The sequence below is a fragment of the Rhinolophus sinicus genome, chromosome 14 (assembly GCF_057876585.1).
Source record: "Rhinolophus sinicus isolate RSI-liver-muscle chromosome 14, RSI-T2T, whole genome shotgun sequence".
Lineage (NCBI taxonomy): Eukaryota > Metazoa > Chordata > Mammalia > Chiroptera > Rhinolophidae > Rhinolophus > Rhinolophus sinicus.
Window position 1 is genome coordinate 95,349,782 of NC_142514.1, and position 22,097 is coordinate 95,371,878.

At 38.7% G+C, this 22,097-nt stretch overlaps 1 protein-coding gene across 5 annotated transcripts in view; it reads left to right on the plus strand.

Annotated features, from left to right (window-relative positions):
* Nucleotides 1-22,097, plus strand: part of EXOC2 (exocyst complex component 2) — a 247,335-nt gene that overhangs the window by 134,850 nt on the left and 90,388 nt on the right. For 3 of the 5 annotated variants that reach the window (XM_019714889.2, XM_088791404.1, XM_088791406.1), the window contains 6 exons: nucleotides 683-808; nucleotides 6,664-6,788; nucleotides 18,527-18,592; nucleotides 18,763-18,920; nucleotides 19,299-19,420; nucleotides 20,679-20,740. In XM_019714889.2, coding sequence (XP_019570448.2) covers nucleotides 683-808; nucleotides 6,664-6,788; nucleotides 18,527-18,592; nucleotides 18,763-18,920; nucleotides 19,299-19,420; nucleotides 20,679-20,740 — 659 coding nt within the window. The remainder of the gene's footprint in view (nucleotides 1-682; nucleotides 809-6,663; nucleotides 6,789-18,526; nucleotides 18,593-18,762; nucleotides 18,921-19,298; nucleotides 19,421-20,678; nucleotides 20,741-22,097) is intronic. The other 2 variants (XM_074335319.1, XM_088791405.1) reach the window with 1 other exon arrangement.

A 22,097-nucleotide genomic window follows, 5' to 3' on the forward strand; every position in this document is an offset into this window, starting at 1 on the left:
TTGATATCCATTTTAGAAAAAATGTTTCCTGATTCTTATTCTTGGGTTGGAATTCTGAGGGTTTTCTGGAAGACTTCTAAGAAGAGAATCAAGAAAGCATTATTTCAGTAATGTTAATCCAGTACAATAGAGAGCATTTCTTGATAGCAGTGACATGTTAGGCTTCTGGAATATTAACAGTGTGAGGTGAAAAGGATCCAAATTAGTTGTCTGGCATTGGGAATAGAAATAGGGAAACCAATCCCACATCCCAAAGGAAGAAAGAAATGGGGTTACATTTAAAGGGAGAAGTCAGATTTATGCTGTAACTCTGCTCCATTAGAAGAGTTAGAACTCCATGACTTCCTTTCTAAGTGTCAAATTGTTATTCAAAAAGTGATTTCTCATACTGGTTTTTATGTTTCTAGAGCGCCTCCCTCCCCAATTTTGCTGAACACTCATTCTGAAATGATACATAAGTTTCACTCCATAGTTTGTTACATCTCTATACTACCTAAGCCAAATCCATCATGGTGGGGTTGACTTTTAAAAGCTATGTAGAGAAAATATTTTCGATTTGACTTAATAGATGCTCTATTTAAAAGAATGGAACAATTAAGCAAGAAATAACTCAGTGAAGCAGTCCATTAGGAGAACTAAGTACGAATCTGTGGAACCTATGGGAATGTCACCTCTCTTCCAGGTCCTCCAGGCCTTCACAGTCCCATGCTGGATCTGGACAGCGATGCACATCCCTCAGTGCTGGCTCATCTTAGTCAGACAGCATCACTGAATAGGGGCAGCAGCTTTCAGTCCGGTCGAGATGATAGTAAGTATAACTCTCCACCTCCACTTTCTCATTTAAATTTGTACTCATGTAATTTCAAACAGTTTTCTCTTGAAAAATTCCACAATTGTGTTACTACTGCTAAGTATTACCAACCATCATCTCTTCTACTTATTAGGAAACTACCCAGTAATTAAATTTAAATAATTCAAGTGTGTTTTACATTGTATAGTAAATAAATGCCATTTGATTTTTTAATAAGTCAGGCACAGGTCAGTGCTTACTCAAAATATTTAGTTAAAGTCTAGTTTTATTTTTTATGGTTTAATTTTTTTAAATATGCCACAGAAAATAAAACCTGTGAGAACATCTTTAAGATAAAATTTGCAACAAAAGTAATTTCTGTAGTAAGTACAGAGGAAAACTACTTTTCAATGAATTTTAAAACTTGGTTTGGAAAGGAGGAATCGTTGTTAGTCAAAAATTAATTGCTAGTCTTTTTTCATGAGATAAAGCATCTCAAATTTTAACTATGTTACATTTCTTAACTTTCTAAAGTTGATGGTTACCTGTTGTTTATTTACCTGTATAAGGTATAAAATATATTGGTTATAATGCATTCTGGTGCTAACTAGATGCTGGTAGTCACTGGTTATTTATAACCTCAGTAATAAAAATAAGAGCTCCAAATACAGTAGTAGAAATACCTTACTTTGTATTAAATTCAAATACCTCTAAAGTTTACATGGAAGTATTTTCTGTTATTTTTACAAGTATTGGAGTAGGGAATTTTTTAAGGTTTCATTAATAAATACAAATGAATGTCCGTGATAAAAACACCTTTAGATTAGGTGATTCATTTGTACTAAATGAAGGGTTTCCATAACTGGCGTTATTCCTTCATCTTGGCCCCATTTTCCACCTGGCCACAAAACACTTGTATAAACAATGGAAGGACAGAGCTGTTGGTTTCCACATTCTTTGGTACAGTGTAGCCCTCTAAGCATGAAATCCCAGGCCTGATCCTGGAGTGCAGCCCACCAGGGTTTTTAAAAAAACCCGTCCTTCCTTTATCTGAGGATAATACATCAGGTCGAAAAGCCCTCCACCTCACTCCTTCTGTGTTCTTATGTAATCCACTACCACCAGTTGACACGCTAACAAGCTTAAATAAATTAGAATTTATACTTGAGGCTGACTATAATGACTATATCACCTTAAACAGTTCAGATTTATCCTGCCTAGGATTTGTCAAGCTTCTTGGATCTATTTTATCAAATTCTGGAAATTGTCATCAACTTTGAAACATTTTGGGGCATAATTTTCTCGGCTATTTTCTGTTCTGCTTCCTTTTCTAGGACTCCAGTTATGTGTATGTTAGGTTAGTGGATTATCTCATAGATCACTCAGGCTCGTCTCGCCCCTGTTTTTCTACTCTGTACTTTGTTATAGTCAGTTGCTGTGCCTTCAACTTTTCTGATCTTTTCCCTTCAGTGTCTAACCTAAAATTTTCAGATACTGTACTTTTTGTCTCCAGAAGTTCCATTTGGTTCTTTTAACTATCTTCCCTTTCTCTCGTGTTTTCCTTTAAATATTTGAACATTGCCCTTATTGGTTAATTCTGTCATCTCTGTCATTTCTGGATCTGTTACTCTTGACTAATTTTTTCCCAGGTTTCTGGTTATGGTTTGCATGGCTAATAGTTTTTTATTGTTTCCCAGACACTGAATATCCAGTGTTGAGTGCCTGGGTTTTGTTGTCTTGCTTTCAAGAGTAGTAAGTAGACTTCGTTTTATCGGTTATTTACGAGCAAGTTTGATCCATTCTAGGCCTGTTGTTAAGTTCGCTAGAGTAGGTATAGAGTTGCCTTCCTTCTGGGGTACTTCAGCCCTACTACCAAGGCATGATTTCTTGGGTCTCTACCGAATGGCTCCGGCACTTGATGAGAATTATTCCCTCAGGCTGTTGAGAAGTAGAACATCCTCCTGCCTGTGTGATGTCTGGGGATCATCAACCGTATACTACAAATGCATCACCGGCTCGCAGTAAAAACCGAGACTCATGCAGATTTTTGGAGCTCATTTTCTACGTAGCTCCTCCTTTCTGTCATTCTTCCCTGCGTTTTCCAGTCACCTCCACCTCCTTGAAATCCATCGTTCCAACTCAGAAAGGCCAGTGAGCTTTACTGGGGTTCCTCCTCCCTTTGCCTCTGTTGTCTGCAGCAGAAAGCCAGGGCAGTGGTGGACCCCACATTTCCCTTTCCTCCTGTTCAGTGTCTGGAAACAGTGTTTATATACATATTTCCCCAGTCTCTGGTTGTTTATGACTGGAGGTTAAATCCAATTCTTATTACTCCAGCCTGGCTAGAGGTGGAAGTAAAATAATTTAAGTTTATTTTCCCTAAAATTATCACTTGAAATTAGAATATTATAAAACATTGCTTACAGTTAAAAATAGGTATAAATAAAGTTGAGGAAGCTCATTCTTGACTTTGTGGTCAAAGCAAAATTTATGAGCCTACAAACTTTTAATTTCTATTGAAAAAAATTGGACATTCCTGTCATGTCCCCTTAGTTCTTTTCATCAGTCTTAGAAAATAACTCTTGAAGCTATCCTGTCAGTGTATAGCATGTGGAAATTAACTAGGACATGTTTGATTCAGTAAGAAAAGAAAATCCAAAATCATTTTTCAGTTATAATGATCTGTCTACTTGAATGAAGTAGACTTAGAAGGAATGCGGGAAAGGATTCCCATTACATACATACATACATACATACATACATACATACATACATACATACATATGTATATACGTACATACGTAGGTATAAAGAATCTGCTAATAATGAAAAGATCAAATGAAGCACGAGACTGAGAATTATTCTGTCATTAGGCAGCAGGCTGGAGTAACCCATCTGTTTTCCAAAAACCTAGATGATCAAGTGCCTATACATTAAGTAGTTGCAGCACCTCCAGCTCAGTATGGGATCACGTCGCAGTACTGTTCAGTAGCTGAATTATTAGCTGGTGAACTCAGACAAAATAATTTACTGATTAACTTGCTGTAAAGAGATTCAGCTGAAGGAATCTTTTTGGAAGTCCTTTAGAATTGGTTTGTTATGTTTTTACTTCCAGTTCTCCAAATACTTCTCCTATCATAAAATCATTTCAATTAGAATACTAAGTGATGGATTTAACAAGAGAGAAGCTGAGTTTACTTTCTGTTCCCTTATTTTGTGGTTTTCAAAAAGAATTTTTCTTTTCAATTGGTGAAGGCAATGTTCCCTATTTTTCTGTGGGATGGAGGCATTCTCTGACGACAGACTGATGGTTGAGACTGTCTTCTGTGTCTTAGAGTACATGGGTGTGGAGTAAGCCAGGTCAGACTGCACAGAGAGCTTGTCCAGCTTCAGAGTCGGTGGGGACTTGAGTCAGCTTAGGTTGCTTCCACTCTTAACTCCCCAGTAAACAAGCCCTGCAAAGAATAGATGAGGAAAGGATACCACATGAGTTCCTCAAATAGGGATATACAAAATTATGGTCAGTATAGCTGCATGGAGAAGCTCAGATCTTTTGAAGCATTAATTTTGCGGAAGAAACCATGTAAGCGTCTACTTGCAGTATAGGGGGACTTGGAGTGCAGCCCCACAGTTAGCAGATAATGGACATTCGGTATATATTGGCTGAATGTCCTATATAAAGAACCGGGCTTTACCATATACTACAACTGAATTTAACACTTTTCCCCACAACTCATGGCATAGACAAAGGGCTAGTGTGCCCCATAAATAAAGAGGCTCTACAGGCCACAGGAAGGGAGTCTGCATGGCTCTTAAGCATATGAATAGGTACTCAACCTCACTCATAATAAAAATTAAAAAGGCGCAGTGCTACAGTGAGATACTAGTTTGGCAAAACACCCCGTATTTATTGTTTGGGGTTTTATGTGTTCTGTTTGTTCATTGGTGAGGTTATAAGGAAGGTACAACTTCCATGTGTTGCTTGTGGGAGTGTAAATAATCCCTGTAGAGGTCAATGTAATAATACATATCAAAATCACAACTCCATGCACTCTTGGACCCAGCGGTTCTTGTTCTGAGAATTTGTATGTACACAGCTGGTCCCTTACAATTTTGAATTTTGATTTTTTCCCTGGGCTCATGCCATATGGTATGTCTTGTGCTGCTGGGCAGCAGCAGTGACCGCAACCCCAGCCATCCAGGTGTCACCAAGGTCAGCAGCCCGTGCTCCAGTGAGCCCCGTGCCGACCTTGTCAGGTATTGGCTTCCGGGCGTGTGTCAGGCAGGCTAGTCTAAGTTATGGTGTTTGGCAGGGTAGGTGTAGTAAATGCATTTGCGACTTACAGTATGTTCACCTCCCGGTGGGTTTACTGGGACGGGACCCATCGCAAATCGAGGACATTGGTGTGCACATACGCTTAAACGATGAGGACCACGTTACTGGTTCAGGCATGAATTTTAACTGCAAAAGACTGGGAACAGTCTTGTCCCTTAGAAGGGCACTTATTAAATCATGATACTTCCAAAATATGTAATACTATGTGACTATGGGGAGAAAAAGAGTAAGCATTTATGTATGAATATGGAAGAACTCCAGGATTCATTGTCAAAAAAAGAAAAATCTAAGTGTCAAAAGAGTGTATTTAGTATGCTTTCATTTGTGAGAACATTTGGGTGGGGGCAGAATACATATTTTGTTTGCTGTGTGTATAAAAGACTTCTCAGGAAGAATCACAAGAAACTAATAATAGTGGTTTCTTACGGCTGGAGTTGCAAACTAGGCAGTGGGGGATGAGGGTCGGAGGTGGACTTTGCACCATATACCTTTTCAGTTCTCTTTTCTAACCATATATTGTCTATTTAGAGAATTAGTAAACATTTAAAAATAAAGTCCACCCTCCTGCACTAGAATAACAGCAATAGTATTAACAAAACTTTTTGCCTGGGAGTATTTTGAAAGGAAGCTGGTAAGTTGGTGAAGGAATTAATGGACATCTCCTCCTGATGTGTCTGTGAATGGAAGTTAGCAGCTGACCCCAGACACACTCCGTGGTCTAACTGGAAACTGGCAGTGGGGTTCCTGCCCTGCTCCTGCTGGGGGCTCTGCCGCAGAGCCGCAGGGCCAGGAGGCAGGGCATGGAGGGCCGAGGAGACCGTGAGGAAGATGGGAGAGACTGAAAGCGATGAATGTTCCCTGAATTACTGCCTTTGTTTTCTTCCCACAGATTTACTCTTCCCATAAGAAATCTGTAAGACCTTGTTTCCCACTTACAGCAAAAACTGCATTAAATTATGTGGAACCCAGGAGGCTCCAATATTTTTATTTTTCTTAAATTCCTTTATTATGGGAGGAGCTATTCATTACATGATTGTTCTTGAATATGTTCCTTTGTGGTAATGTGACTTCTTAAATTTTCACCACATAGGGGGTATAGTGGCATTTCTAACAAGTTGATATTAGCCTCAAATTCAGTTACTGAATGTGGGGGAGCCCTGTCTTTCCTTACTTTGCTGTGTTAAGGCATAACTTTTTGAAGAGAAGTACAACATCCTGAAGACAACAAGGTTGAAAAGCCATAGCATGAGCCTCTGTGAAGCCCTCCCTGCTTGTGTGACCTCCTGACCTGCCTGCCCCTCCCCTACCTGCCATGCCCTTATGAGAAAAACAGAGCCTCTGGTGAGAGTGTATTGTCTTCCGGCAGGTGTTGGTAGTGTGATATGGAAAAGGAAATACTGGTCTTTTGGCAAATTAAAGGTCTGCAGCCAGAGTGGGACATGTTTCTAGGCGGAGGAGCAGCAATATATTGAAACAGATTTCTATTCTTGATTCAAAAGTGTATTTATAGTATTTTTCTTCTCACCCATTCCTGCCTTAGCATGGAGATACAAAACTCCCCACCAGGTGGCATTTGTTGAAAAATTGACCAAGCTTGTTTTAAGTCAGCTGCCTAACTTCTGGAAACTCTGGATTTCATATGTTAATGGAAGCCTTTTCAGTGAGGTATGTATACATATTTGACTATATATGTAGCTAACTCATTGTGAATTTCTAGTCTTAAAAATTTTAGATTCTGAAGTGACTTTTTAAAACCTTAGCAGCCCAGCACCTATAACTATTGTCATATATTTTAAGATTAGTTAAAAATGCTGTAAAACCCTTACACTAACAGCTATATGACCTTGAAGAAGTTAATTTCCTGAGACTCAGTTTCCTCAACTGTAAAAAGAAAATAGTAAGGGCATTTTCACAAAAGGTGATTGTGGGGATTTAAATGAGATAAAGAAAAACAAAAATATTTTCACGGATTCTCAAGTGAGTATAGTGCCAGGCCAAATTATGGATGAAACTATTGTGCAGTGGACTCTTAAACAAGTGATAAAACAAGGATAAAATGTTAGCAGCTTGCATACGGATCCTAAGCTCATATAATTATGGAATTTCCTAGTTGGAAAGAATTGAAAGATTTTGTTGTCTAGCCCTCTGTGATCAGCCTTTATGTTTTCACAGATCACACATTTACTTAGTGTGTTAATCATAACATAATTGGTGGCATAGAAATTATGAACCTAAAGTAGTGACTCTGACTTACATGCATCGCCTGTAGAACTTAGACTCATCACTCTGTAGTCTCCCTTTGAGTGCCCCATGGAGAGCTCATGTCCTGAAATGCCTCGAGGTGCCAGGGAGGCGCCACTTGTGACATGGAGGAGGCAGCTCTGGTTTTTTGTCTCCACAGAGAACTCGTCCCAGCCCTGAGAGAGCTGGAAAGGTAGGGGTCTTCCTGAAGGTACAGGCTATATCCTGCTTCTTTTGCACTTGCTAGCACAGAAAGTAGATGTGGAAAAGGGCTAAACAGTGTTTGCTTTTTTGTATAACACCAAGGCACACCTTTAAGGTTCAAGACCTCTCTTTCTTGGCAGAACGTCTTACTTCAGGGGTCCATCTGTCTCGTTGGACTGTGGACATACATTTATGCTGCACTTAAAGAAACAGTTGTTCTCTGGGGAGTTTTTTGGTTTTTCCATTATATGTTTAATTCTTACTTGTCCACTATCTCTTTTAAATCTAGGAGATCCCTAGAGCTTTGTTTACATGAATGGTTAGTTATCTAACCAAAAAATTTACTTAGTGTATGGAAAACAAAAACAAAAAATGATAATGCATGAAAAACAACTTCCTTAGTGCGGAAGAACCAGTCTCTTAAGCATGAGTTATCACTGTATTTTCTTCTTCCTTTCGTTTCAGCAGTATGTCAGTTATGTGCTTTATTTATACGTGTCCTGAAAAAGTTTTCTCAGTGTTGTGCTTTTAAACATTTCCCCATCAATTCACATTTTCATTCATCTCAGCTGGACGAGAGTTGTGTGCTGGGAACAGGTTTGGGATTCTTGCCATTTCTCACCATGGGGGATGGCTGCACACTCGTGGTGTCATAGCTACTTCTTACCTGCTCTATCTCTAAATCAGACTGGGAAGGGTTGAGGCTTCCATATCAATGTCTTGGACAGTAGTGTTCATGTATTTTCTTACAGAACACTAGTGTCGCATTAGAAACACCCAGTATTTATCACTTACGCACTGTGACTTTAGGCAAATAACTTCACTTCTCTGTGTCCACTTCCGTAGGTTGGTTTCAGAATTAAGTGAGTTAATGTAAGTGAAGAGCTTATAACAGTGTCTGGCAGATAAATAAGAATTTGCTCTTATTCTTTGGAATAAATATTTATTCCAGCATTGGAAATCTCATTGGTACATAATAGGTATTCAGTGAACAAAAAGTTTAATAGCACTAGAAATACTGGATTGATTAACTACTAGAGTAGTGTTAAATAATATCAAGATAGATTAACTCATCTAAAGAATCATTCCCTTAGGAAATGGATTTTAAACCTAGTTATTTGTTTCTAGCCAAGTGTATTTTTTCCTTCCAATTGGATTGGTTCCTATAGAAGGCCCATCACATATGGACAGTAGTGGCCTTATTGTGAGTCATTTTAGAGTTTATAAAATCCTAAGAGTTTTCAGTCTGAGATTTTTTTTAGTGAAAAGGGAATACATTTTCGTTCCTTGTAGGTTATACTTAGTTGTGGTATAAATGTAAATAAAATATTTGGTTATAGATGCAAAATAAATGGGCTACTTCCAAATTCATGAGCAACATTAGTACTGAAAAAATAGTTTTAATTAGTTGTACTGAGTTGGATATGCCTGTGGTGTTTCTACCTATTTATATTTATAGAATTTTCTTAAAAGTTTATAGTAATAATTACTAATTACATATAATGTGCTCTACAGATTTGGGCATGTTTTAAAACTATTTACTCACTTGTAAAAAGCTAGAAAGACAACAAAGGACAGAAAGGAATGGAGGAGTTAGGAAAGTGTGTCTACCATGTCAATCTGTGAGTGAGTGAGCTCTAGAAGCTAAATTAAATTAATTAAACTAATATTAGGAAGAGTTATGGGCTTTTGAGAGTTGGTGTTTTATCTCATTTAAGAAAGCTCTAATATTTTACACAATTTACTTGAAATTTCGTATTTTTCTTGTTATTAGAACTATTTTTATTTTATTAAGAGCCCATCCGTTAAAGATATAGATGGAGTTTCCAACAGTTTAAAAAATAGTTCTTCAAACCAGTCAAGCCCATGTGAAATAATATATGTGAATCAGAACAGTGAAATCTAGCCGTTGGTCTCACCACAAAGTAGTTTTGGTCTGTGTATGCAGGAAAGAGTTAAGGTTGTTAGTTAACGAAATGGTTAATAGTAGGTTAAGATTTCACCTTTAGCTGTATTTTAAATATAGTATATTTGGGGATGAAAAAATTTAAAGCATCCAAATAATTTTTGAATATTAGGAATCTGCATTTTAAAAAGTTGTAGAAGTCATAGTATATAAATTAAAATGCACTTTATGTTCCAAAATTAGATTAAAAAAATAGAGCAAACCTTACATGATTCAATATGTTGGAGTTGTTCAATTCTTCATCAGATTAAAACAAGTAGCTGTTTTAAAATTAACAATTGCAAAAGTTATGCCTTACAACAAATTCCCCTAACCCCTCCACTGTTCTTTTCTTCTTTTGAAGGTTTTTTTTTTAAGATTTTTATTAAAAATATAGCTAACATACAATATTATATTAGTTTCAAGTGTACAACATAATTACTCAACATTTATATACTTAAAGACGTGATCATCGTGATAAGTCAGGAACCATCTGACACTGTACCACGCTATCACAATATGATTGACTACATTCCCCATGCTGTACATACCATCCCCGTGACTTATTTGTTTTATACCCAGAAATTTGAACTTCTTATTCCCCTTCACCTTCACCTCCGCTTTTAAATTTTTCAATAACAGATAACATCCAACATTATTTTGTATTGATTTTAGGAGTACAGCATAGTGATTAGACATTTATATAATTTAAGAAGTGACCCCCCCTGACTAGTCTAGTACCCACCTGGCACTATACATAGTTATTACCATATTATTGACTATATTCCCTGTGCTTTATGTCCCCATGACTATTTTGTAACTACCAATTTGTACTTCTTAATCCCTTCCCCTTTTTCACTCACCTCCAATACCGCTCCCAGTTTTCATATATGTGTAGATAGGTCCTTGAAGTTTACAATATACTGTTCAGTAGATGTCATCATGCGTTCATTAGCACCTGTTTGGTGGGCAAAATTGTTCTGGCAAAATTTAGCCTGAATTTTGATATGTTTTTAATGGGTTTTCACTTTATTCTTTGATTTGAAAATATATCACAGACAAAGGACTATGAATTAATCTTCTCATTGAACAAATTGCCCACTAGGTATAAAGTTCAGCATTAGGTGCTGTGGCAGATCGAGTAGGAGATACTTACGGTTTTATACTGGCCTGACCCTTCATTGAGATAAATTACACCTTTTTTTTAGAGTTCCATCCCTTCCTCCATAGCACACTGAACCAGGTCTGTATTAGTCAGGGTTCAGAAAAACAGAAATAATAGGATGTTCATGCTGTTTCTAATCATATATGTAAAAAGAAAGAGATTAAGGAATTGGCCCCCATGATTATGGAGGTTAACAAGTCCCAAGAGCAGCAAACTGGAGACTCAGAGCACCCACTGTGGGGATCCACTCTGATGGGCAGGAGACTCAGCATCCATTGTAGGGATCCAGTCTGAGGGCAGGAGACTCAGCACCCACTGTGGGGATCCAGTGTGAGGGCAGGAGACTCAGAGCACCCACTGTGGGGATCCAGTGTGAGGGCAGGAGACTCAGCATCCACTGTGGGGATCCAGTCTTAGGGCAGGAGGCTCAGCATCCACTGTGGGGATCCAGTCTGAGGGCAGGAGGCTCAGCATCCACTGTGGGGATCCACTCTGATGGGCAGGAGACTCAGCATCCACTGTGGGGATCCAGTCTTAGGGCAGGAGACTCAGCATCCACTGTGGGGATCCAGTCTGAGGGCAGGAGACTCAGCATCCACTGTGGGGATCCAGTGTGAGGGCAGGAGGCTCAGCATCCACTGTGGGGATCCAGTCTGAGGGCAGGAGGCTCAGCATCCACTGTGGGGATCCACTCTGATGGGCAGGAGACTCAGCATCCACTGTGGGGATCCAGTCTTAGGGCAGGAGACTCAGCATCCACTGTGGGGATCCACTCTGATGGGCAGGAGACTCAGCATCCACTGTGGATCCAGTGTGAGGGCAGGGGGCTCAGCATCCACTGTGGGAATCCAGTGTGAGGGCAGGGGGCTCAGCATTCACTGTGGGGATCCAGTCTGAGGGCAGGAGACTAAGCATCCACTGTAGGGATCCAGTCTGAGGGCAGGAGACTCAGCATCCATTGTGGGGATCCACTCTGATGGGCAGGAGACTCAGCATCCACTGTGGATCCAGTGTGAGGGCAGGAGACTCAGAGCACCCACTGTGGGGATCCAGTGTGAGGGCAGGAGACTCAGCATCCACTGTGGGGATCCAGTCTTAGGGCAGGAGGCTCAGCATCCACTGTGGGGATCCAGTCTGAGGGCAGGAGGCTCAGCATCCACTGTGGGGATCCACTCTGATGGGCAGGAGACTCAGCATCCACTGTGGGGATCCAGTCTTAGGGCAGGAGACTCAGCATCCACTGTGGGGATCCAGTCTGAGGGCAGGAGACTCAGCATCCACTGTGGGGATCCAGTGTGAGGGCAGGAGGCTCAGCATCCACTGTGGGGATCCAGTCTGAGGGCAGGAGGCTCAGCATCCACTGTGGGGATCCACTCTGATGGGCAGGAGACTCAGCATCCACTGTGGGGATCCAGTCTTAGGGCAGGAGACTCAGCATCCACTGTGGGGATCCACTCTGATGGGCAGGAGACTCAGCATCCACTGTGGATCCAGTGTGAGGGCAGGGGGCTCAGCATCCACTGTGGGGATCCAGTGTGAGGGCAGGGGGCTCAGCATTCACTGTGGGGATCCAGTCTGAGGGCAGGAGACTAAGCATCCACTGTAGGGATCCAGTCTGAGGGCAGGAGACTCAGCATCCATTGTGGGGATCCACTCTGATGGGCAGGAGACTCAGCATCCACTGTGGATCCAGTGTGAGGGCAGGAGACTCAGCAGCCAGTGTGGGGATCCACTCTGATGGGCAGGAGACTCAGCATCCATTGTAGGGATCCAGTCTGAGGGCAGGAGACTCAGCACCCACTGTGGAGATCCAGTGTGAGGGCAGGAGACTCAGAGCACCCACTGTGGGGATCCAGTGTGAGGACAGGAGGCTCAGCACCCACTGTGGGGATCCAGTGTGAGGGCAGGAGACTCAGCATCCACTGTGGGGATCCAGTCTGAGGGCAGGAGACTCAGAGCACCCACTGTGGGGATCCAGTGTGAGGACAGGAGGCTCAGCACCCACTGTGGGGATCCAGTGTGAGGACAGGAGACTCAGAGCACCCACTGTGGGGATCCAGTGTGAGGACAGGAGACTCAGAGCACCCACTGTGGGGATCCATTGTGAGGGCAGGAGACTCAGCACCCACTGTGGGCATCCAGTGCGAGAACAGGAGACTCAGAGCACCTACTGTGGGGATCCATTCTGAGCGTAGGAGACTGACTCATCGTAGGGTTCCAGTCTGAAGGGCAGCAGGACAATACCCAGAAATTCCATGGTTTCAGTTCCAGTCTGAGGGCTGGAAAGGCCAGGTGTTGCATCTCATGCAGTCCAGCAGTAGGAACTCCTCCTTCCTCTAAGGAGGGTCAGCCTTCTTGTTCTAGTCAGGCCTCACATTGATTGGATGGGACCATCCACACTGAGGAGTGCAGGCTGCTTCCTTCAGGTATTCCTCTAGTCCAGAGACAACCTCACTGACACATGCAGAGTAATGTTGAATCAAATTTCATGGTATCCCACGGACCAGTCAGGTTGACACACAGAATTAACCCTCACAAAGTCCTTCCCATGGATTTCCCAGTGCAGGATGCCAGTGTTCTGTGCCTCCTGGAACCGCATGGGTGCTGGGCCCCTCAGCAACAACTGCCTTCCACTCCTGCAGCAGTTCTCCATGCCCTGCATTCACACAATCCTCAAACCTCTGCTCATCCCTTTCGCTGGCATCTGGAATCTTCGGGAGAAGCACTGAGTCCTTGGGACTTTTCAGAAGCACATCACAGGATTATGTCCTGCAGACCTCCTTCAAAGGACCAGGCTGCCATGGGGGGGGGACTCAGGACTTCAAGTTTTTTAAAGAAGGCTGTCTAACTTAACCAAGGATGTGAAAGACCTATATGCTGAAAACTATAAGACATTTTTGAAAGAAATTGAAGAAGACACAAAGAAATGGAAAGACATTCCGTGCTCATGGATTGGAAGAATCAACATAGTTAAAATGGCCATATTACCCAAAGCAATATACAGATTCAATGCAATCCCCATCAAAATCCCAATGGCATTTTTTAAAGAAATAGAACAAAAAATCATCAGATTTGTTTGGAACCACAAAAGACCCCAAATAGCCAAAGCAATCTTAAGGAAAAAGAACAATAATGGAGGTATCACACTCCCTGACTTTGGCTTGTACTACAGGGCTACAATAATCAAAACAGCATGGTGGTGGCAGAAAAACAGACACATAGACCAATGGAATAGAATTGAGAACCCAGAAATAAAACCACATAAATATGGACAGATAATTTTTGACAAAGAAGCTAAAAGCATGCAATGGAGGAAAGACAGCCTCTTCAATAAATGGTGCTGGGAGAATTGGATAGCCACGTGCAAAAGAATGAAATTGGACTGCTATTTGTCACCAAGTACCAAAATTAATTCAAAATGGATCAAAGACTTAAGCATAAGACCTGACACAATAAACTGCATAGAAGAAAACAAAGGTACTAAACTTATGGACCTTGGGTTCAAAGAGCATTTTATGAACTTGACTCCAAAGGCAATGGAAGTCAAAGCTAAAATAAACGAATGGGACTATATGAAACTTAAAAGCTTCTGCACAGTAAAGAAGGCCGTCAGACTAACCTTGTAGTATTCAGGGCCCTCGTGCTTTTTGATACGTATTCCAGGAGGTTCTGAAGAGCCTTGACCCTTGGTGATCTTGATTCAGCAGATAGCTGTTGGATTCCCTGAATAGCCTCTGTGTCCAAGTATCGATACACGTGCGCACGTACACTCGTGTGTACACACAATAACACACACGAACTTTTAAAATACATGTATGCAATATAAGTAAAATAGTTGCCACCATAAACATGGCCTCTTCCCTCCTGGAGAAATAGAACCAAAATAAATTTTTAAAACCCCAAAATTTTGGTCATAGCTATAAAAGAAACAAATACCGTGTTTCCCCGAAAATAAGACCTAGCCAGACCATGAGCTCTAATGTATCTTTTGGAGCAAAAATTAATAGGAGACCCGGTATTGTATTGTATTGTATTGTATTGTATTGTATTGTATTGTATTGTATTGTATTGTATTATTATATTATATTATATTATATTATATTATATTATATTATATTATATTATATTATATTATATTTTATATTATATTATATTATTTTATATTATATTATTTTATATTATATTATATTATATTATATTATATTATATTATATTATATTATATATTACACCGGGTCTTATAGTACAGTAAGACTGGGTGCTATGTGAATTTTTGCTCCAAAAGACGCATTAGAGCTGATGGCCCGGCTAGATCTTATTTTTGGGGAACATGGTAGAGTCTTAAGATACAGAATATCAGTAGTGGGATGGAGGTCAGAGAAGGTCGTTATGTGGAGATGGTATTGAAATGGAAACTTGAAGTCTGAAAAGGAAACAACCACACAAAAGATTGAGGAAGAATGCATTAGGCAGAGAACCATACACACAGAACTCAGGAAAGGGGCTTTGCACCTGTGAGAAACGAAGTCGCAGCGTCTGGACTCCAGTAAGCAGTGGGTGAGGGTGTCAGGAGAAGCAAGAGACAAGGCCGGAGGAGCGGCAGGTGCCAGCACACACCGTGGTAAGGAGCTTGTACTCTGAGTGCTCTGTGAACCCACGGAAGGACTCTGAGTGGTGGAGTAACCTGACCAGATTTTGGGTTTTAATAAAAACCAATCCACTTGCCTTTTCAAGAATGAGTTGGCAGGGAACAAAAGTCAAAATCTGGAAGCTCTTGAGGCTGTCCAGGCAGGTGGGATTAAGGTTTTGTCACTTAAGGTGAAGAGAAAAGTATAGATTAATTTCATTTGTGTCTTGGAAGTAGTGTTGACCTGACTTACTGTGATCACATGAGGATGGTGAGGACAGGAATTCAGGGACAGCTCCCAGATGGGCTCCCAAGTGAGTAGGTATGCCATTTTCAAAGTCAGAACTACTTGAGAAATAATGCTTGGAGGAAAATACCAGTTTTTCATTTGTAGTGTGTTGGATTTGACATTTCTGTGAGTTATTCAAGAAGAAACATCAGGTAAGCAGTCTGAAATTGAAATCTGGGCCTCAGGAAAGATTTGGGCTGGGTATATACTTTTGGAAGTGTAATATTGTGATTTATAATAAATAATTTTGTCCTCCCATTTCTGTCATACAGCTCCTAAATCCCTTGGAATCTCTTAAGTGAGGAATGATAAAGATATATTTTGTTATGTTAATGAGGTGGCTTAGGTCCCCACTTAAGGATGAAGGGCTGGTCTTGAGGAGAGCAGACTTTGTGCTTCAAGATCAGTCCCATCTCTAATTTCCAGGGAGGGGAGAGAGGTTTGAGGTTAAATCGGTCACCAGTGACCAATGATTTAATCAGTCACGCCTGTGTAATGAAGCCTCCATACTAATCCAAAAGGAAGCATTCTGAGAACTTCTGGGTTGTGAACAAGTGGAGATTCTGGGAGAGTGGTGGGCTCAGAGGGGCACGGAAATTCCCCACATTTCCACATGCGTGGTCCCGTGCGTCTCCTCCATCTGGCTGCTGCCGAGGTACATCCTTTTATACTAAACTGGTATCTAGTATCATGTTTCTCTGAGTTTTTCAGCCACTCTAGCAGATTAATTGAACCCAAGGAGGGCTTCATAGGAACCTCCAGTCTATAGCTAGTCAGTCAGAAGCACAGGTGACAATCTGGTCTTGTGATTGGCATCTGAAGTGTGTGTGTGTATGTGTTGGGTGTGGTGGTCTTGTAGGACTGAACCATTAGCTGAAGTCTGACAGCAGGTAGTGTCAGAATTGAGTTGAATTATAGGACACTGATGTGGTGTCCAGAGAATTGTTTGTTGGTGTGGGGAAGCTATCCCCAGCCCACCAGACACACACGTTGGCCTTTGGTGCAGAACCCCAAATAGGAAGGCATTAGATAGGAATGGTATTTGAAGCCATAAGAATAAATTAGTGAGCAAGTATACAGAAAAAAATGTGTAAAACTAAGACCTGGGAAACTGCAACATTTACAGAATAGCTGTTTCTCACTTCAGTAAGTAGGGGCTGTGCATCTGCTTTTCTACACCTGGGCCACTGTATCACCAAGTATTATTCTGAATCACAACAGCACACTTGACGGTAACAGAAAGTAGGCTAACAGACATTCAGGGTCATTTAAACATATCTGACTGCTCGATGGAAGTCACTCCTGACATGTCTCATTTCTCATTGAGACACCTCAGAAGCCTGGGTCAGAGCCATTGCAGTGGTCCAATTGTCCACCTCCTTTAGCCTGAGAGGCTGTCACTGGGTTAGTGCAGCATGCTTCCAGCTGGCCATGCCCCCGACACTGGCCTCTCTGGTCACTTCTCACTGTGGCTCAAAAGCACTTGAATCACTTCTCATTTGTTTTAAAAATAAAGGGAAAAAAAACACATCAATTTCTGAGTTAAATCTTGGTGTACAAAGAATTCTGAGTGTTGTTTGCCAGTGAACTTAGGAATTTGCTTATTGAATCATTAAGGTGAATTTTGGAAACTAAACTTTAATTCTTTCAAAGCAAAAGTACATTTCTACAAACAAAAAATGATAAAAAGCTGCACAGTTTTAATACAAAATTTTGAAATACGTGTAAGTTAGAGCCTGAAGAGTTGTGTATCTGTGTGTATATTGACCACTTTTTATCAGGTATTTCTGATATTTTTGTTGAAAATATTCAGCAATCCTTACTCTTAGGCATTCATGTCAATATGTGTAGCGTTACTTGTATTTTAAATTAACTTGAAGTCAATATCATAGTCATTTATAATGCATTTGTTCTTAACGTGAAAGTTCTCTTGACATGTCTCTAACTAATAATACATGAATATTTTAACGTTAAAGGATAATTTTGGCATTGTCTTAAGGAAATATCAGAATTTTCTTTCACATTGTACCATTTTGTCCCTACTTCTTTATTTGGAAAGTTTCCTAAGCTTGCCTTTCTTAAGACATTTTATGTAATAATATAGTAATTATATATAATAATATTTGTTTTATATAACAATAAAAAGTTAACTGAAATCCAGTTGAATAGATTTCTCTTTTAATCAATGTAAAGTAGTATTAAGGAGAAGAGAAATATCAGAAAAAAACATGGCTATCAGTAAATAGATAAAAAATTAATTCTAGAATTCTGTAATACATTTTCTCAAATTAGACTGTAAAACCTCTGAAAAGAAGAGCGGTAATTTATAATTTATAAAAAATAAAATGCCAGTTATAATGCTTGTATTCATAAATATTTGTTAAGGGAACAGAATGGATGTCTTAATATTACTAGACAATTTTATAGATGATGTAATACAGAATTGTACACCTGAAATCTATGTAATTTCACTAACAATTGTCACCCCAATAAATTTAATTAAAAAAAATATATATTACTAGACATTAACCCAGCGTTTGCTCTTTTACTTCCATACTTCTAGTTAGTGAGAAGTGATGTTGAGAAATGTTATCATGGATATGATACTTTTTGGTTTAACCATATAAAATTGTTGATGAAAACAATATATGAAATTCCCTTCCAAAAAAGGTAGTTTCAACTTAATGCTTAGGTTTATTTATGGGAATTATATTTAAATGCTTTAGGAAGATGAATAACTTCTTGTTGGAATAAGAAAAGCTTTCTGATTAGTCATCCTTTAATCAGAAACTTAGATTATTTCTTATACATTCCTTTTAATCAAGGTATAACCATATTTCATGCTTTCTTTATATACAACCCCTAAAGCATTTCTTATTTTTGTAAATATTTCTAAAGATAATTTTTTTTTTTTTTTTTTTTTTTTTTTAAAGACTGCTGAGAAGTCAGGCCAGATAGAAAGATCAAAGAATGTAAGGCAAAGACAAAATGATTTTAAGGTAAGTTAAGGGTAGGTGTGGAGACTTTTTTACAGGGTAGGATTTTTCTCAACCATATTAGAAGACTTTATTTATGTTCAAGATATTTATCATCATTCAGACAGAATCCTTTGTTTGATTTAATCAAGCTAGTGACTTTTAATGCAGTTTACTTGTTTATTATTGTCTAGAAAATGATTCAGGAAGTCATGCACTGTCTTGTGAAGCTGGTCCGTGGAGCACTGCTCCCACTTAGCATCCCCGAGGGGGTGGTGAGGCAGTACGGAGGCTGGGAGGTGAAGTCCGAGCTCTCTGGACAGTGGCTCACTCATGTCATCCAGACTATGAGGTAAATATGGACACATTCTCCTGAAAAGTGTAAATATATTTTTGTCTTAAAAATATACTCAGTATGGGATACGAATTTTAATGCATTCTCCAAAGAATTTTACTTTCTGTCCTTTGCTTCTACTGTTTCCCTAGCAAGCTCTTAAACCTTCCTGGTGTTTATATTTAATGAGAATGTCACACTGGGTGTGCATCTTTTATTGTTTAATTCAGTGTTACTGTTATATTATAATCCCTGTTAGGGTCTTACCTTCGCCTTGTTTTCAACAGAATGTTGTAACTTAAAACTCCATAATGAATCATAATAGGATGGCCCAAATAATGACAGGAATTGCTTGGCGATTGCACTTTGCCCACTTTCGTTGTGTTTGTTTTATAGGCTTACTTATGAATCATTGACCGCCCTAGAAATTCCTAATGACATGTTACAGACTATTCAGGATCTCATTTTGGATCTCCGAGTACGTTGTGTGATGGTCACACTGCAGAGCACAGCAGAAGGTATGTTAAGAAAATTGGTAACATTAACTAGACAATGATTATCTGAATATGCCACCTCTTTCCAGCTTCCAAAGTCTTGAAAACAAGAAATTACTCTTATGGAAATGTGAGTATTTTAGATCATCTATAGCTGCTCAATCGAATTTTTTCAAAAGGAATTCTTTTCAAAACTTGAGATGCCAGAACATGCAGAAACAGAGATAGATATACTTTAAAAATATTTAAGGATATAGGAACATCATTATGGCAAATGTTAAGCTGAAAAACTAGAATATAAAATGTATATAAAGTATTATCCTAATTTTGAAAAAATATATATATATATACACAGTGGATATATATATATGTGTGTGTGTATATATATGTATATATATATATATGTATTTTAAAAGTTTAGAACTATCGATGTAAAATCAGAAGATAGACTATTAACAATGGTTCTCTGGATAGTAGAAATTATAGGTGATGCTCATTTTCTTTATACTTACTTTTTAGAATTTTCAGGATTTTTACATATGATTATAAAAAACAATTAAGGTTATCTTTACAAAGCAGCCCTTTGGGTATTAAATGTTTTCAAAAATATTCAAGAACAGTATTATTAATGACGTAAGTCATGACTATCTGTCACCAGGACTTATAAGTAGGAAGTTCACATCTGTACAGAACTGGCGATAATAAACTCTGCAAACAGAGAGGGAATGGAATCCAGGTGGGAAACTGAGCAGTTTCTTCTTAATTCATCATCACCACCACCACCCCCCACCACCACCCCCCTGGTCGATGACGTGAGATAGATGCAGTGCTAAAGGTTTGCTCAGGTGGCATTCCTTTAGCCAAGTGAGAACCAAACTGCCCATTGTCAGGAATGTATAGGATTAAAACAGAATCTGAATTGTTCATTAGAAATTATAGGAGAAGAATATTGTAGTTTATTTTGTGCATGTTTAATATTACCAAGAATACTGAATAAATAATAAATTGTCTAAAGTTACTGGAAAATTTAGCCTAGCATTCTCCAAATTGGGCTATGCAGTAAAAACTTTTATTATCGTTAATATTTTATTAGAAAAATCTAGTGAGCAATACATATTTAAATCCTTGAGTCTACCAGAATTATATTCTATCCCTGCTTTCACCAGTTTTTCATAGAGCTATAAAAGAACAATTAAAAACAATAGCCTCTACAGAGTTTTATCTGTATAAATTTCAGTGAGATAACTAATAAAAAGTGCTTGTGTGTTTATTTTCCCTGTAGAAATAAAGAGATTAGCTGAAAAGGAAGACTGGATTGTCGACAATGAAGGACTGACTTCTCTAGTAAGTTTAAATTCTATTAAATGATAAATTAGTATTCTATATTATATTCAAAATAAATGATTTATTATATTGGTAAGGAGCGTATTCTCTCTGTATTGTAACTCTCAGTAGTTTCTGGAAATAGAAAAGTAAATGTCTTAAAGATTTTCTGACAGAGTCATTTTTACCAAACACTAACCATACATATTAATATTTAAAAATAGGGTTTTTTTAGAATGGTTTTTCTTCATCCTTTAGCACTTACTATTTTCATTTTCATTACATATTTTAATAGATTATGCTTAATTCTAAGTTATTCAGAAACTTGATTGTTTTTTCTTCAGGAAAGCAGGATAGGAAAGAAATACTATTGCTGTCCCCTAAGACAAAATAAAACAGACAACAAACCTCTCCAGATATATACACAGGTCAAGCAAGCAGTTATAACCATGATCTTCATTGTAGAATCATCATCTTTTCAGATGGGGCTTGTAGGTTGTTAAAATATCTTTGAAAATAGTTTTCATGATTTATTGTGTTTTCGCATGTGTCATGGACCAAATTCTGGGGAGGCAACTAGCTGTTTTTGCCTGCTTAGAAGATAAGAAAACTAGAATAAAATGGTTTTGATTTGCCATTATTTATAAAATAATGGTTGAGTTGGGGTTTTTTTTTCCTGTTATCACCGTTTTTCCACAAAGTTATTACAATGTCATTCATGTATTCCTTGTGCTGTACTTTAAATCCCCATGACTTACTTGTTTTGAGTCAGGTTGTTGAGAAGCAATAATCCCATGAAATATTTCTTCATTTCCTCAAATTTCTGTATTTCTTACTGACAGTCTTCCTTTGAGAGTTGAGGAATTTTTGACAAGTTGAAATTTTCCCTTCTAGTCTTCCAAAGTTCAAGGTTCCTTCTTAAGTTAATATAAATACAAGTATACTTTATGCGTAACAAACAATGTGGTTTACAACAGCAGTGCTTACTTCCAAATTTTTGTAAATTAAATCAGGCTTCAAATTGGTTAGGCGAATTTATTGTTTTTAGTAAAACCATTGTATTGTATTTTAAAGTATTTATTTTTTAATGAAAAATCTGTTTTAATTTATTTGGTTTATTTTTCATAATGATTTGTATTTAAATACAAACTATCCAATTACTAATTGTGTCACACTAAATATTTAGAGGAGGGAAGTGTGGGGTAGACCTGAACCATCCATTATGGCAGCTAGCTGAGCCATGGCTCGTGTAAAATACACATCACAATTCAAAGACCCAATACAAAAAGATAGAATGTAAAACATGTCAACTTTTTGTATTGACTACATGTTGACATAATATTTTGATATATTTCATTACATGAATTATATTAAAACT